The following is a 13,035-nucleotide window of genomic DNA, read 5'->3' as shown; positions in this document are numbered from 1 at the left end:
CGTGTTGTTATCACGGTGAAACGGTTCTTGCTAAAATACCGATGCCTCCTCGTTCCTACCTTGATTTTAATATTCATTTGTCGTCGCTGCTTTGCTTTAACGAATGCGTTACCTTTACAGCAGTTTTTACCGTAACTCGTTCGTTCTCGCTACGCATCCATTGTCTTACTCCGGTAAATCACGAACAGCTATTTCCGCACGAAGCTACGACCGAGGGTGAGCTTGGAGAAAGCCACAATAAAACTCCATTTCTCAATGGCAATCGTTCGTCGACACTAATTAACCTTATTAGAAGAATGAATACCTCTACCCTCGGTAAACACCGTATTATTTGGCTGTTTTCCTCAATCGTTATAGCGTCTGAACGAGATTCGTTAACAAAATTCACAATTTTAACCGGTTTTATTTCACGAACATTCAAAGGATACATTATAAGAGGAAAGGCTTTGAAAATACGTCGAGAAACATTTTCTCGTTTGAACTTTCGAGACGATCTATTCGGAAAATCGTGTTTCACGGTTAGATCTCTCCTCTTGAATGGTTTTGTTAGCCAAACACACAGGGACCAGTTGTTGTTCGAATTGAACGCGGAACGTCGCGTCGCTCTGTCTTCGTCGGTTATAAACGTAATTGCTGTGTATCCTGATGGTTATCTCTTTGGCTGGATTACGAGTGTCCGTGTGACATTCCGCTGTAGAGAGTACGAATTAATTTCGCTGGCAAATATTTGAGCCGAAGGAATTAATATCCTGCGGGCCACCGTGTTTATTAATTACGCTCTTCAATATTAGTTTCTCCTAACGGAAACCGCAAAAGTACTCCATTCCCGGCAATTGCGTCGCTCTATACACATTTCTGTCGTGCGTTCGATCGAACGCTAACGTTGCTCGAAAGAAGATTTAAATTTCGAAGAAAAAACGATCGAATGTCGATTCTCAAAACTTTCGGAGCAGAGCACGCGAAAGGTTTCCATAGTTTCCTCCCTAGCGGGAAGGCTGGTAGGACGTAGGACAAGGACGTTTATTTATTGGATTTCGTGGCCGTCACTGTAATCTCCGTGTTCGCAATGAATTATCCCTTTTTCCTATTTTTATTTTTTTTTTTTTATTATTTTTTTTAACCGAATACTTCCTCGGAGTTTTTTTCACGCAACGGCGGAAGCTGTTTAATCCTGGCTGTGCCCATGTGTCGTGGCACGGTTAACAAGCGCCATAACTCATACAAGAATTTCCCGCGTAAATAATAGTCCGGGTTAAAGCTCCACCGTTGTTTATAAAACATTCTACATACATTACGCGCTAGATATTTCTGTTAAAAACGGAAGGAAAAACGGTACGCCTCCGGCTGAATCTAATAAAAATTGAAATTTATACTTTCTATCCGTTCCCCGTTCGTCCGCTCTGCCGAGGAAAAGCAGTTCGATCATTTCCAATTAACTACCTTCCCTCTCAATCAACATTCATCGTTTGAAGTCCGTAATCTGAAACGAAAGTAACGGGAAACTTTGTTTTCATTCGATGGATAAATTCAATTACGTCCGTGAATTAGCGTGTTTTCTTTTCGCCATGAGAAGAGCCATGGAAAGATCAAACGGTTGAACGGATTTGAAAGCCAGTCACGAGTATTTATTTATGGAAAATCCGTGCGTCATTTGCAATCAGAACGCGTGGATGGGACGAAATCGCGAAGTTTACTTAAACGGTTGGCACGCTTTGACGATCGGGGCAAGCTCGTCGAGTTCGCCTCACGAGCATATCGCTTTCCGATCAAGTATATCTGTTTATCGATCAATCAAAGGCCGCGCAATTAACCCTACGTGCCAATCGTACCTCCTCAAATTCCATTTCTTTCCTCTAGAAACACGCGTTTCTAAGGATGCGTTCCTTTACCTTTCTATTGCTATTTCTATTTCGAGTGAACGTCAGACTGAATTTTCAACTGTTTCGAAACGAGCTGCTCCGAGGATACTTCAATAGTGTCCAGGTTCCTCTTCGATTGAAAGCCTCCGGTGAGAAAGGAAGACAGAAATTCGACGGGTAGTGGGAAAATGATGGTGGAATTCTTCTCTGCGGATATGTTGCTCAGCGTTTGCAAATATCGCAGCTACTTAACCAAAAAGAAAAAAAAAAACAAAAAACGATTCCTCGATTCTTGAAAGACTGTTATTAACTGCACCGCGGCAATTGTTGGTTTGAAATGACGAAATTATCTTTGACGATGCTCGGCCAGACTGTCTGGAACGTACCTGAAGGGCAGCTGGACTCATGGAAATGACATCGCTAGCCTCTTTCAAAGCCCGGGAAGCCAACATCTCTCCTTCCGCCGCAATCACTTTAGCCCGGGCCTCCCTTGCGGCTTCTGCCTCCGTGGCCATGGCTCGTTGCAGCTGCACCGGTAGTCGAACGTCCTTTCTAAATCACCAACATACCTTATGTTTTATTTTAAGCTACCTACTTGAAGCCTTACGTTGCGAGCTCGTACAATTCATCACCTAAAATAGCCTACACTAGCTTTAAGCATTAGTTTCTTCAGATGGAATAGGAAACTTTCCCCTTGGCCATTTTTAAAACAAGACTCACTTGCGAGACGATATTTCACCCATCGACTATGCGTAAAGTCGTGTCAGGTTTGCCCTTCGATAGCCCTTCGGTACAGCAGCAAAGAGCCTCTTCGAAAGGTGCTCGAGCTTTCTTCGGGACCTGGGACTCTAGTGTCTGGCTAGTGAAACGCTTGTTCTCGTGAACATCGAGACCAAAGGGTTCTTACTTTTTCGGTATCCGGTCGAGGGTTCGCAGGTGTTCTCTAGTGTCTAAGTTTATGCGCTTTCACGTGCCTGCAAATTTCATTCTGTCGTGTTATATCCCGTCGATACTCAACTTTCTTTCACCACCTACAGACTGATCGTGTGATTCAAATAAAGATCTTTACTACCTCCGGTACAATTTCAAATAAAAATTTAGTATTGTCCTCGGAAACGTTTTGAATTTCAAACACGACCGTCTAAAATTGGAAACGATACGCGATGAATTCCTTGGACGGGTGTACCTTCGTTTAAAGAGGGAAAAGGAATTTCGCCATAAATGCTCTCATCCGTAATTCCATAAAGTAGTCGCAATCAACGCGGCGCTCCGTAGCCAGGTTTAAAACAAATCCCTTGACAGATTAAACTTTATGCGCAGAACAAACGGACCTTAAAAAGGTTAATTCAGAGTATAATCAGTAAACATTCCGGATGAAATTTGGCAAGAGAGAAATTCTGCAGGAGACAAGGGATAGTAATTCGGCATTGAATTACTCGATTCGATGGAAAAATTCAATTTAAAGGAATCCCTGGTGCAAGTTCAAAGGCGAGGCCGGGTACAATGTCGAGAATGATTCGCCGTGAAAAACAGGAAGACGATCGATCATCGTGAAAGCACCGAATGCTTGATGTATAAGGAGGCGATAAATATCATTTCGCGGGAAAAGGAGCTTATCCTTGCCACGGAAAGCGTATCTTGCTCCATTGAACTTACTCGAAAGAATCCACGGTGAAATATAGCAGCGATCGAGACATCGTATCGTATCGACAGCCACGATGAAATCGTTTCACCTCGACAATAGACACGATATTGCTGGAATTTCAAAAATTTCTGAACGCTGCTTTTCGAGCTACCTCGATTCGCTGGTAATTGTTTCTTTGATCCTTCCTGTGCTTCGATTCAGAGTCGATCAACGCGAGACTACTATATCGCAGACAGCTGAAGTTGATCAACTTCGATACACGTGCTCGCGAGCCGGAATTAATTCGTTCGAAACGAACCGGTGCTCATAAATCCGTTCACCTTTTTCTCTCGTGTGTTCGTTTCGTATCCGATAACGTTACCCTCTCGGATTCCGCACCGTCAATATTTGCATAATTTCAAGGAATTTGACAATTTTTCCAGTTCGAGCTATGTTCTTCTATTCTTTTTACCCGACGATACTCACATCTCCACGCGTTCAACCTTGACACCCCATGGATCCGTGGCCTCGTCGAGAGACGTCTGCATCGTGTGCGAAATCGTTTCGCGTTCGGATAGGATCTCGGCCAAGTTTCTCGTTCCAAGGACCGTTCTTAGAGTACTGGCGGCCAACAGTCGAGTCGAATGACTAAAACCAATTGTTTCCATTAAATTACACGAAATTCTGAGGAAGCAATATTTCAAGATTTCATTATGTCGTGATCCAGTTAATTGTCATGCGGCAGAATTAATAATTGTATCTTTTTTTTTTAGTCGCGTTTCTGCTTCGTTCACTTTTGAACCGGTTGGAAACGTTTTGCTCTGTTCAAACAACGTAAACTCTTGGTTGAAAAGTTACACAACGAGAGTCGGGAAAATTACTGTTACCAGAGAGGACCCCGAGCTTTTCCTGCTGATCGTGTCCGTGCAAGTTTTACGCATTTAATCAGCTTCTCCGAAGCGACTCGAGGAGAGAGCTGTCCCATCGCATACGATACAATTTTGTCTCTCGTCGTTGCTAATTAAAATTACAGGATACCGTGTTTACGTCGCTACGACCAGGATACTTAATTTGTTTTCAACTTTATATTCATATCGCGAGGCAGCATCTCTTTTTTTTTTTTGCTGAAAAGAAACACCGAGGTTGATAACGCGAGAATATAGAGGGATGGTTGGCAAGTAATTTTTACGAAAATTTTGCGAATTTTTCCGCTCTCGTGATTGTCAAACGAACTTTCAATTCGACGCCGGGGGAAAAAATGCTCGACGATGTCGAAGCTACCACACTTTCCGTATTCTATCTCTAAATTGAGAGGAAATCACGACCAGCAGTTCTACTCGCTTTTTATTGTCCTTTTTCAGGTGTACCTATTTAATTCCAAACGAGTTACCTCCAATTTATTCGAGCACCGAGTTCTTTTATCATATTTGCTTGCCATTCAATTGAGTTGTAGATGATGCTGATACTAATTTCATTAATAAATATTACTTCGTAGAGCAGGCCGAGCAACGTATGAAGTAATGCTGAAAGGGTTAAACGCGGGATGATCACGTTTTCTCTGAATCCTTTCGCCGCGAACGAAGCGTGAAAAGCAACGAGAACGAGCGCTATAAGTGTTGGGGAGTTTTTCAACGAACGGTCGCCGGACGTTCGCGACCCATTTGCATTACGCGAACGAAATCTCTGTTACGATAGCGTGTGCATTCCCTCGGACGTTTTCTACTCTGTCTCCCCGGCGACGCATTAGCACGCTTGCATTCATTCCGTCGGGTTAAAAGGGAAACATGGTTACGGTATTACGGTTATTAAAAATTCTCCACCCTCTATGCTGCTGCACCAACAAAAATATTAGGTTGTTGCGTAAGTTTTGTCCGTTAATCTTCCAGTGTACGCATAAAGCTAAGATTTTTATCGCTCTTTAAATTTGCATCTCCTTATAATATTACTTTTTCTATTACTTCAGGGAGAAAGGAGTTAGTTTTCAGCGAGATCGTAGGATTGTTTCGCTCACCTGTAATTAGCTATCTTAATGACAGCATTTAGTGGCTCCTTTATGCGGTAATAGACGACTGCGTCGACGCTCACCGTCACGGAATCTTTGGTGAGTACTTCCTGTGGTGGTACGTCGAAAGACACCGTTCTCAGATCGACCCGGACACAATTGTCCACGCAGGGCATCACGAAGAACGTTCCTGTTAACGATACACCACTCCCCAATCACTCACAATTTCCGCCGATTACACATTCAAATTGACATTTATAAAATGTAAATACAACAATTGATGATCGTGTTTTAGCAGATGAATATTGGAGGCAGGAAATAACCGAAATATCGGGAATCTGTTTTGATTCCATTTTCACGAATTTAACGTGTAATTGTATACACTCGAACGTGCTCAAATATTAATTTATACGTCATACTCGTTGCACACAGGGTGTCTCCAAATTTGAAAACATTGCAATCCAATTCTAGATGGAAAAACATTCCGCGCTACATAGTTCCTGGTTTTTCTATACAAAAGTATATTTACCGAAAGCTTTTTATAGCCAAAATTATATTTTCTGTTAGATAGCAAGGCTTGAAAAATAAGTGCTCTATTTGAATACTCTAGACACCGTGTATATTCTTCCATTATTCGATCCGACGACAAATTTTCGGACGGTTATTAAACCGATTGAATGTTATGGAACAAATAGTCTGAACAAAAGATTTCATTCGAATTTCATACATTCGTTCTGTATCATCGAACAATGACGTCGGATTAATTATTTTACAGCAATTTGTAACATTTGATAGTGAATTTCAGGTAGTAGTAGATCTCGGAAATTGACGGCTGGTATTTACCTGGACCGTAAGCTGCTCCCTTTAAGCGACCCATTCTAAACACGACAGCCCTTTCGTACTCTTGCACAACCTTGAACGTGAAGCAGAGAGAGAAGGGAAGGGTAACGAGTACTAGCAAAAAGGATCCTATGGTTGCAAGAACCTCGATGAATCTCGTCATAGCGCCGACTTTCTTCTCTTCCGTCATTTGCGAGCCGGTCACCGTAGATTCCTCTGTTTTCCCAACAAACAGTGTCAGCGAGAGGAAACGAAAAGATGAAAGTAAAGAATAACGCGCGCATCTTGAACCGCGACGATTCGAGATGGATTACTTTCTCGGTAAGTGGAATTCTGCGGGAAGCATTATAATTAATGGACACGGTATAGGGTGATTTGTCATTGGTTTATACGCTTAACGATTTCTTGCCATTGCTCCCTTTTCGAGGGTGGCGCGTTGCAAAAGCAATCATGCAAAGACCTTTCGTTCGGATCGTCCTCGGTAAATTGCGCGTGAAATGGAACATTGCTGCCAGAAAAGTAATTCGACTATCTCGTCCCCCCGTCGACAGACTTTCTCATTAATTTCATCCCGCCATCCCGTGCATTCCGCGTTTTCCTTTGTATCGAAGTTAATTTTCAAACTACGCAGGTTTCTATTAGACAACCTGATCCACGAGGAAGCCAATATAAAACGAATTCGTTCATTGTGAACAGCTTTCGCAGTAAGTTGCGAATAATCGTTGGACCAAAGTGTCGGCTACCGAGAACGATCAATGGCTTTTCATGCAGATCAGAGGCAAAAAGGAGTTTTATTTTTTCGTTGTTCCGGCTTTCAGATAGGTTCTTAACAATAGCAACGAGAGAACGATATCGAGCTACGTGGTGTCTCACTGAACTCAACGAAGCATTCGATTCCACCGCTGTCGGTTTTCGTGCATCCGTAGTGCACCATACCGAAAGCCAGCAAAAAAATTCCTTTATCCTTCCTTGTCCGGCCAGCTGATGGTTGTTGGATCGAAATTGTACATTAAATTAAGAAGATTCCTCTTATCTTTTATTACGCACCACTAATCTTTTGCGGTTCATTTATGAAACGTGATCGAACATGGAGCCATCGAGGAAAGGTTCGTAACTCGCGAAACCGTTCGCGGTGGAGGCGACCGGGCTACTAAGGGAACTCGCAAATCTAGCTTAAGATTCGCCTACGGTCTACCGTAATAGCAAGGAAGCTGGAAGATTCGATCGAGAGGTGGATTGGAAGCGAGCAAGCACGACGAGAGACGCGTCCGGCTGGCTGGATGTTACCACACGCGGCCACCGCAACACCACAAACCTCTACCAAATTAACCCTCCTCACGGCTTACGAACACGCTCGATGTTTATATACATAATGAGTAATTGGTCGTCGTGGATCGACGAAACGCAGAGAATTCTTCTCTGGTCGTCGTTCTCGGACCTCTTGCTTTTTCTCTTCGTGCTAATTAATATGTTACAGTTCATCTGTACACACTTGTATTATTGACCCATCAATGTTAGGGTTCATCAGCGATCAGTAACACGTACCATAATAGCCTCGTAATTCTTTAGGCACGCGTGTAAGTTATGCAAGATACGTTTCATCACCACCACCATCCAGCCTGACTCATCTCCTAATTGTTATTCTTAGAGCCGTTGGTTTATGAACGTTTCGGCTTTATGTACCGCGGTCTGCCTTAGTCTGTCGGATCGTGTTATTAACAACACGGCCGTGTACAAACAATTTCTTCCCCTTTACGCGAGCAGACTTTCTCGGCCCACATTGCTTACGAGTTCAGTTTTCGACGTGATTCTAGATGGAAACAATTTAAGAGGGAAACAGTTTGTACTTTTCTTTTTTTTTTTTCTTTCTGCGCGATTATTCATTCATTCGATTATTTCATTCAGGTGCTGCCGCGCTCGTCAACAGCATCATTGTCATAATTATCATTAACGACGGTGTACACGGTATCGCAATTTCCCAACCGGTCGAGCAGGGTCCATTCGCAAATAGCTTGAAATAAAGTTCGTCGGTGCATGCAAATTAGTCGAATCGCCTCGCTTCCTGATATTTTAACGAAATAATTGCCACTTTGATACGTGGCCGCTCCATCTGCCCCGGAAATATCGGGGAATTCGCGTTAAAACGTACAAAATTAACGAATCGTTTGATCGAGAAGAATTTGTCCCAATTAATATTGCCGATCGCACAATTATTTCACGTCATTTCAACGAATCGTAACAATTCCATTTTCCTATAGTCATTAACAACGCGTTAACTGGTTCAGTTGATGGGAGATTGTCTAACAAAAATTCTCATTTTCTTTGCGTGCAGAAGACCTAACTTCATCTGGGAGTGTCTTTTTTAGAGGCCGCCGAACGATGCTCCAAACATATTTCCATCGATCAATTGAATGCGAACGAACTCGCGTTTGCGTATCAACGCGATCACTTATACATACTAATTAGTGTAATCATATATTCATACGTTTGCTTTTTCGAAGCGAAATACCGAAAATGCTTCAATTATGCGCATCTATTATCTGCTACGATTACTCGTTTTATACAGATTACGCATATTCAGCTCGTTTTTCTGTATGCTCCGCTTTTAAAAGTACAGTTTACGCGACGTCTTTGTTATTGCAAACTAATGAAATTACGTTGAATAGGACTTTTGATATTTTATATGCAAGATTACAAGGTTCTTTCACGCGTATTAGAGAGGCGAGAGAATACGTGGGTGGAGCGCGTTTGTGCACGACCTCGTAAACGTCAACATCCGGTTCCCCCATCGCCTTTACGTTCAGTCCATTAATAATAATCAGCCACCGGATACACCCGTAAGCCGACGCTGCTTCTAATGACTAAGAAGCTCCGTGTCTAGATTACACGCGAGATAATGTCGTATTTGCTCGATGATCACCTCCTCCCTGGATCGTATATGTGAATATTAGACCTATTTCACGGTAGTCGCGCTATAACGCTAAAGTAGCTTCAATTTTCCATGATTTTTAACGAGTCAATCTCAAAGCAGAGATTACCATCCCATAAACTTCCGTGGAACGCGACAGTTGCAGAAACGACTGTGATTGATCTACGATCCCTTGACAAATGTCTCCTCATCATTGCTTTCACTGCTCGTTACCTTTACGAGTTAGCATCTAGCTTGCTACTGAATTCTCATCGTGATAATTAACTCCCTGCTCGGTGGCCGTAATTGATTGTGCGCTTTGGTTATCGGTCGGTAATCGCGTTGACCGCGGACTCCGCGTTTGCTTTGACGACCCACTAATAACATTAATACCTAAATTGCGACGATGCAACCAGTGTTTTTTTTTTTTTTTTCTAATGCGAAGCGGATGATCCAGATTGAAAAGAATTTTGTGATTCGCAATCTACGAATTGGGGAATGCGTTATATCGATCTGACGGAGCAATCGCGCGTATTCCAATTCATGGGAATTGCATGGCTGGAAGTTGTAACGTTGGAAATATCGTTGTTTCGAGGCGCGGCGGTGATTGTCGGCGTTTAATAGATGCCCTCTGTATATCGGGAACACCCTGTACATAGGATTAGGATGCAGGTGCAACAACGCGGAGGGCGCGCCACTTCGAAGCAACGCGTCGTTCCATCGACAACGCAATCGGCCGCATTCGAAATAGCCGCACCGTGAACTCCAGCACGAAATGAGAATTAATTGCATGCCGATGATAACGTAATCGCGAGGACAGTAACTACTAGCGAACGGAGGTGAAACCCTTCGCAGCTCTGCTAATGGAATCAAAAATGCTCCTTTCGACCTCGGTACACATACCGTTCCAATCTATAGACTATATTCCTGCGAGAGATTAAAATTCAATTAATTTAGCAGCGTAATAGAGGTTAGACAGGCAGGCAACTAACGTTTCGTCCATTCGACGCAAATCTGGTCGGGGAATGTTTCTGCGCGTAGGTACATACATATAACGTACGAGCATAATGTCCGTGATTATTCTAGCACGTTAAAGTTGCGCTTTGACGACGTACCACGCGGTTCATTCCACTTTCGCAAGCTGTGCCGTTTCATTCGCTTCAACGTTTCGCAATGCAATCCCGAGGTCGCTTTGTCTGGATCTTATTATTCCCATGAAATTCCGGGTCCCTCGTTACGAAGCAATTTATTCGACGTCCCGCGGGGAAACATTTTGATTCGCCGCTAATAAAGGACAACGAAATTACTCTCGTTTGGAGGTATTGTAGAACGACGGCATCTAAGAGCTGAAACGGTAAGTGTCCCCGTATTTACTCGACACGGGGCTGAATCTTTCGACGAGCACCGAGCACCGAGCACCAGCTTCATCGACGACCTTTTCTCCACTATTATACACTACAGATCAAAAGTTTCGGTCCGTTTCGTTTTTACCGTATTTCGTCGAGAAAATGTATGGTTGCATTGGAACGAGATGGTTGAAAAATTGTATAAGCTATCGTGGAAACGTGGGCACAGAATTCTCCTCTGAATACTTTGCGATCATTTTCATGAAATTGGGATGCGGTTACTTTTTAGTCGCATTGTACCGAGGCGTCAGACATAGGGCGAGGGTGGCATCGATTGGAAGGGGCGAAAAGCCAAGAACAGTGTAAATCCTGCGAAGCAAAGTACCTCCTACCGGTGTACACCGGCTATCCAGGGATCGGGGATCGGTGATCGGTGATTGACGATCCAGCCGACGTTGGCCAACCCCGTTGCGATATCCCTGCTGGTGTTTGTAACCTCTGTATACGCTCGTTGCTGCTAGAGTAAATCCGCAGGATAACTAGGTGTTACGGGAGAAGGAAACGAGCAGGAAGTTAGGGTGGCTCGTACGACGGCGATTCTTTAACCCTCCCTTGCTTGACTGCGTAAACTTTGCGGGCTAGTAAATCCGGTGTTATGTAACCAAGGATAGAGGAGGGGTGAGATTTATGCGGTTACAAGGGTTCTTCCAGCTGCGGCTTGTTATTTGTATTACACGATGCCGGTGGTGTTCTATGGAAAGGGAGACAGATAAAAGGAAGATAAAGCGTGTTTCGTGCAGACTCTCTTACTGGACCAGTCGATAAACTCTCGACTAACAGACTCTATCTCTTACACGCGAAAGTAGCCAATTTAGTTGGAATTTTTCGAAAGAAAGAACATTTTTTAATTACTCCAATGAAAGGGGAAAAGGAGACAGCAATTTTATAAGGCGTTCAACGTCTCAATCGATCTATATACTATGTATATTGGTGCAATTTCATCCTCGAATAGTGCTTTCCATAAATTTCATGAAAATCGGCCTTTAAGTAATTGCAAGCTGTCAAGGAGGTAACAGGTATCGAATATGTTTACCAGCGGCGAAGCGTACTTGAATAGAAGACGCAACAGGTAGGCTTAAAAGAAGCATAAGCAAGTGTACAAGAGTAATGAAAATGAATGATTTATTAAACCGTTCGTTTATATATACTTTAACGCGTAATGCAGGGAATAACTTTAAAGGAGTTTCTTTTCAAAATATTCGTCATTCCAGTCGAATTACACACGACGAACGTTCAGGAATAGCTGTGCGCGATAAGGGAAGGGTTGAGAAAGTATAGGCCAGCCGATGTGGCTATCCTGTGGGAGTGCTTGAACCTTGATCACGTTGTTAACCCTTCTCCGTCTCTTTATCCTTCTACCACGATCGTACATCTTTCACTTACACCTGCACTGCCATTTACTCTTCCTTCGATGCATTATTTTCTTTGCCTTTTCATCGCGTATAATTTGTTACAAATTCTAATGTTCTCATTTCAGGATGATATGCAAACGCTATACGTTATCCACACGTATGCAAAACCGCAATGGCTGTTCCAACGATATTCAGAGCAAACAGAGAGACATCGACGATGGAATCGCGCGGTTTGGGAATCGCATAATCAGATCTGAGGTAGACTGGTCGAAAGCCGCGCGTGTTTTGGTCAGTACGCGAACATCGCGGGCGTGGTATCGCCCGTTGCGATAATCATCTGGAAACGTTTGTCGAGCAAATCACGCGAATGAACGTGATCGGAAACGCGTAGCATCATTTCCAGCTTCGAGGATAAGAGCCAAGTTTCATTTCGTTTGGTTTCCGTTTAGCTGTGGTCGTTTTTATTTTCCACAAGGTATTTGAAAGGAATCCGTTTCTCGGAAATTGCAACGTTATCAGAGAGAGTGGTTTAATTGAAAGCAAATTCAAAGGAAGCCCGATGCTAAACAACCAAATTCCCTGGAACATGTGTGCATGCGATGGAAGCGTACGGCCGATCGAGTACGAAGTATCGCACATGCTGGTGGAACGTCGAAAGGGACCGGTCTGATACCATTATCGGCCACGAGGACTCGCAGCTCGTTAAGGATGATTCAAGATAATATTGGCCGGCTGACCATTCTACTAAACGTTTACAGGTCGATCGTCGAGCATTCACTGTGCCTCCCGATCTCGTCTAATGGCTGCTACGTGCTACTCTCGTCGAGGATCTTCCGGTCAGGACGTGGCCGATAGCCGCCTCCTGCGTCGTACCCGCTTTACATACACGACCGCGCCTCTGTATCCTGTATCCTGTATCGTCCAAGCGAAATTAGCCGTCCAAGCATCGAAATCAGCGCGGACGTTCTCTGACGTCGAGCTTGATTAAACGCTTTGCGACGATCCAATGGTGTTTCATAGAAAATCTTTCCACAAAGAGCTTCG

The 13,035-nt window shown here is 43.5% G+C and overlaps 1 protein-coding gene across 2 annotated transcripts in view; it reads right to left on the bottom strand.

Moving 5' to 3' along the window:
* Positions 1-238: 238 nt before the first annotated feature.
* The window catches only part of LOC117608422 (band 7 protein AGAP004871), a 126,611-nt gene continuing 113,814 nt past the window's right edge, over positions 239-13,035 (bottom strand). The window contains exons 1-7 of one of the 2 annotated variants that reach the window (XM_034333512.2): positions 7,204-7,457; positions 6,329-6,541; positions 5,495-5,675; positions 3,970-4,131; positions 2,246-2,411; positions 1,890-2,103; positions 239-1,480 (exon numbers count right to left, since the gene is read on the bottom strand). In XM_034333512.2, coding sequence (XP_034189403.2) covers positions 1,906-2,103; positions 2,246-2,411; positions 3,970-4,131; positions 5,495-5,675; positions 6,329-6,515 — 894 coding nt within the window. In that variant the 5' untranslated portion in view covers positions 6,516-6,541; positions 7,204-7,457 and the 3' untranslated portion in view covers positions 239-1,480; positions 1,890-1,905. Of the gene's footprint in view, positions 1,481-1,889; positions 2,104-2,245; positions 2,412-3,969; positions 4,132-5,494; positions 5,676-6,328; positions 6,542-7,203; positions 7,458-13,035 lie in introns of those variants that run through there. The other variant, XM_076692478.1, reaches the window with a different exon arrangement.

Source organism: Osmia lignaria, chromosome 15, assembly GCF_051020975.1.
Source record: "Osmia lignaria lignaria isolate PbOS001 chromosome 15, iyOsmLign1, whole genome shotgun sequence".
NCBI lineage: Eukaryota > Metazoa > Arthropoda > Insecta > Hymenoptera > Megachilidae > Osmia > Osmia lignaria.
This window is presented reverse-complemented; position numbering and strand designations above follow the sequence as displayed.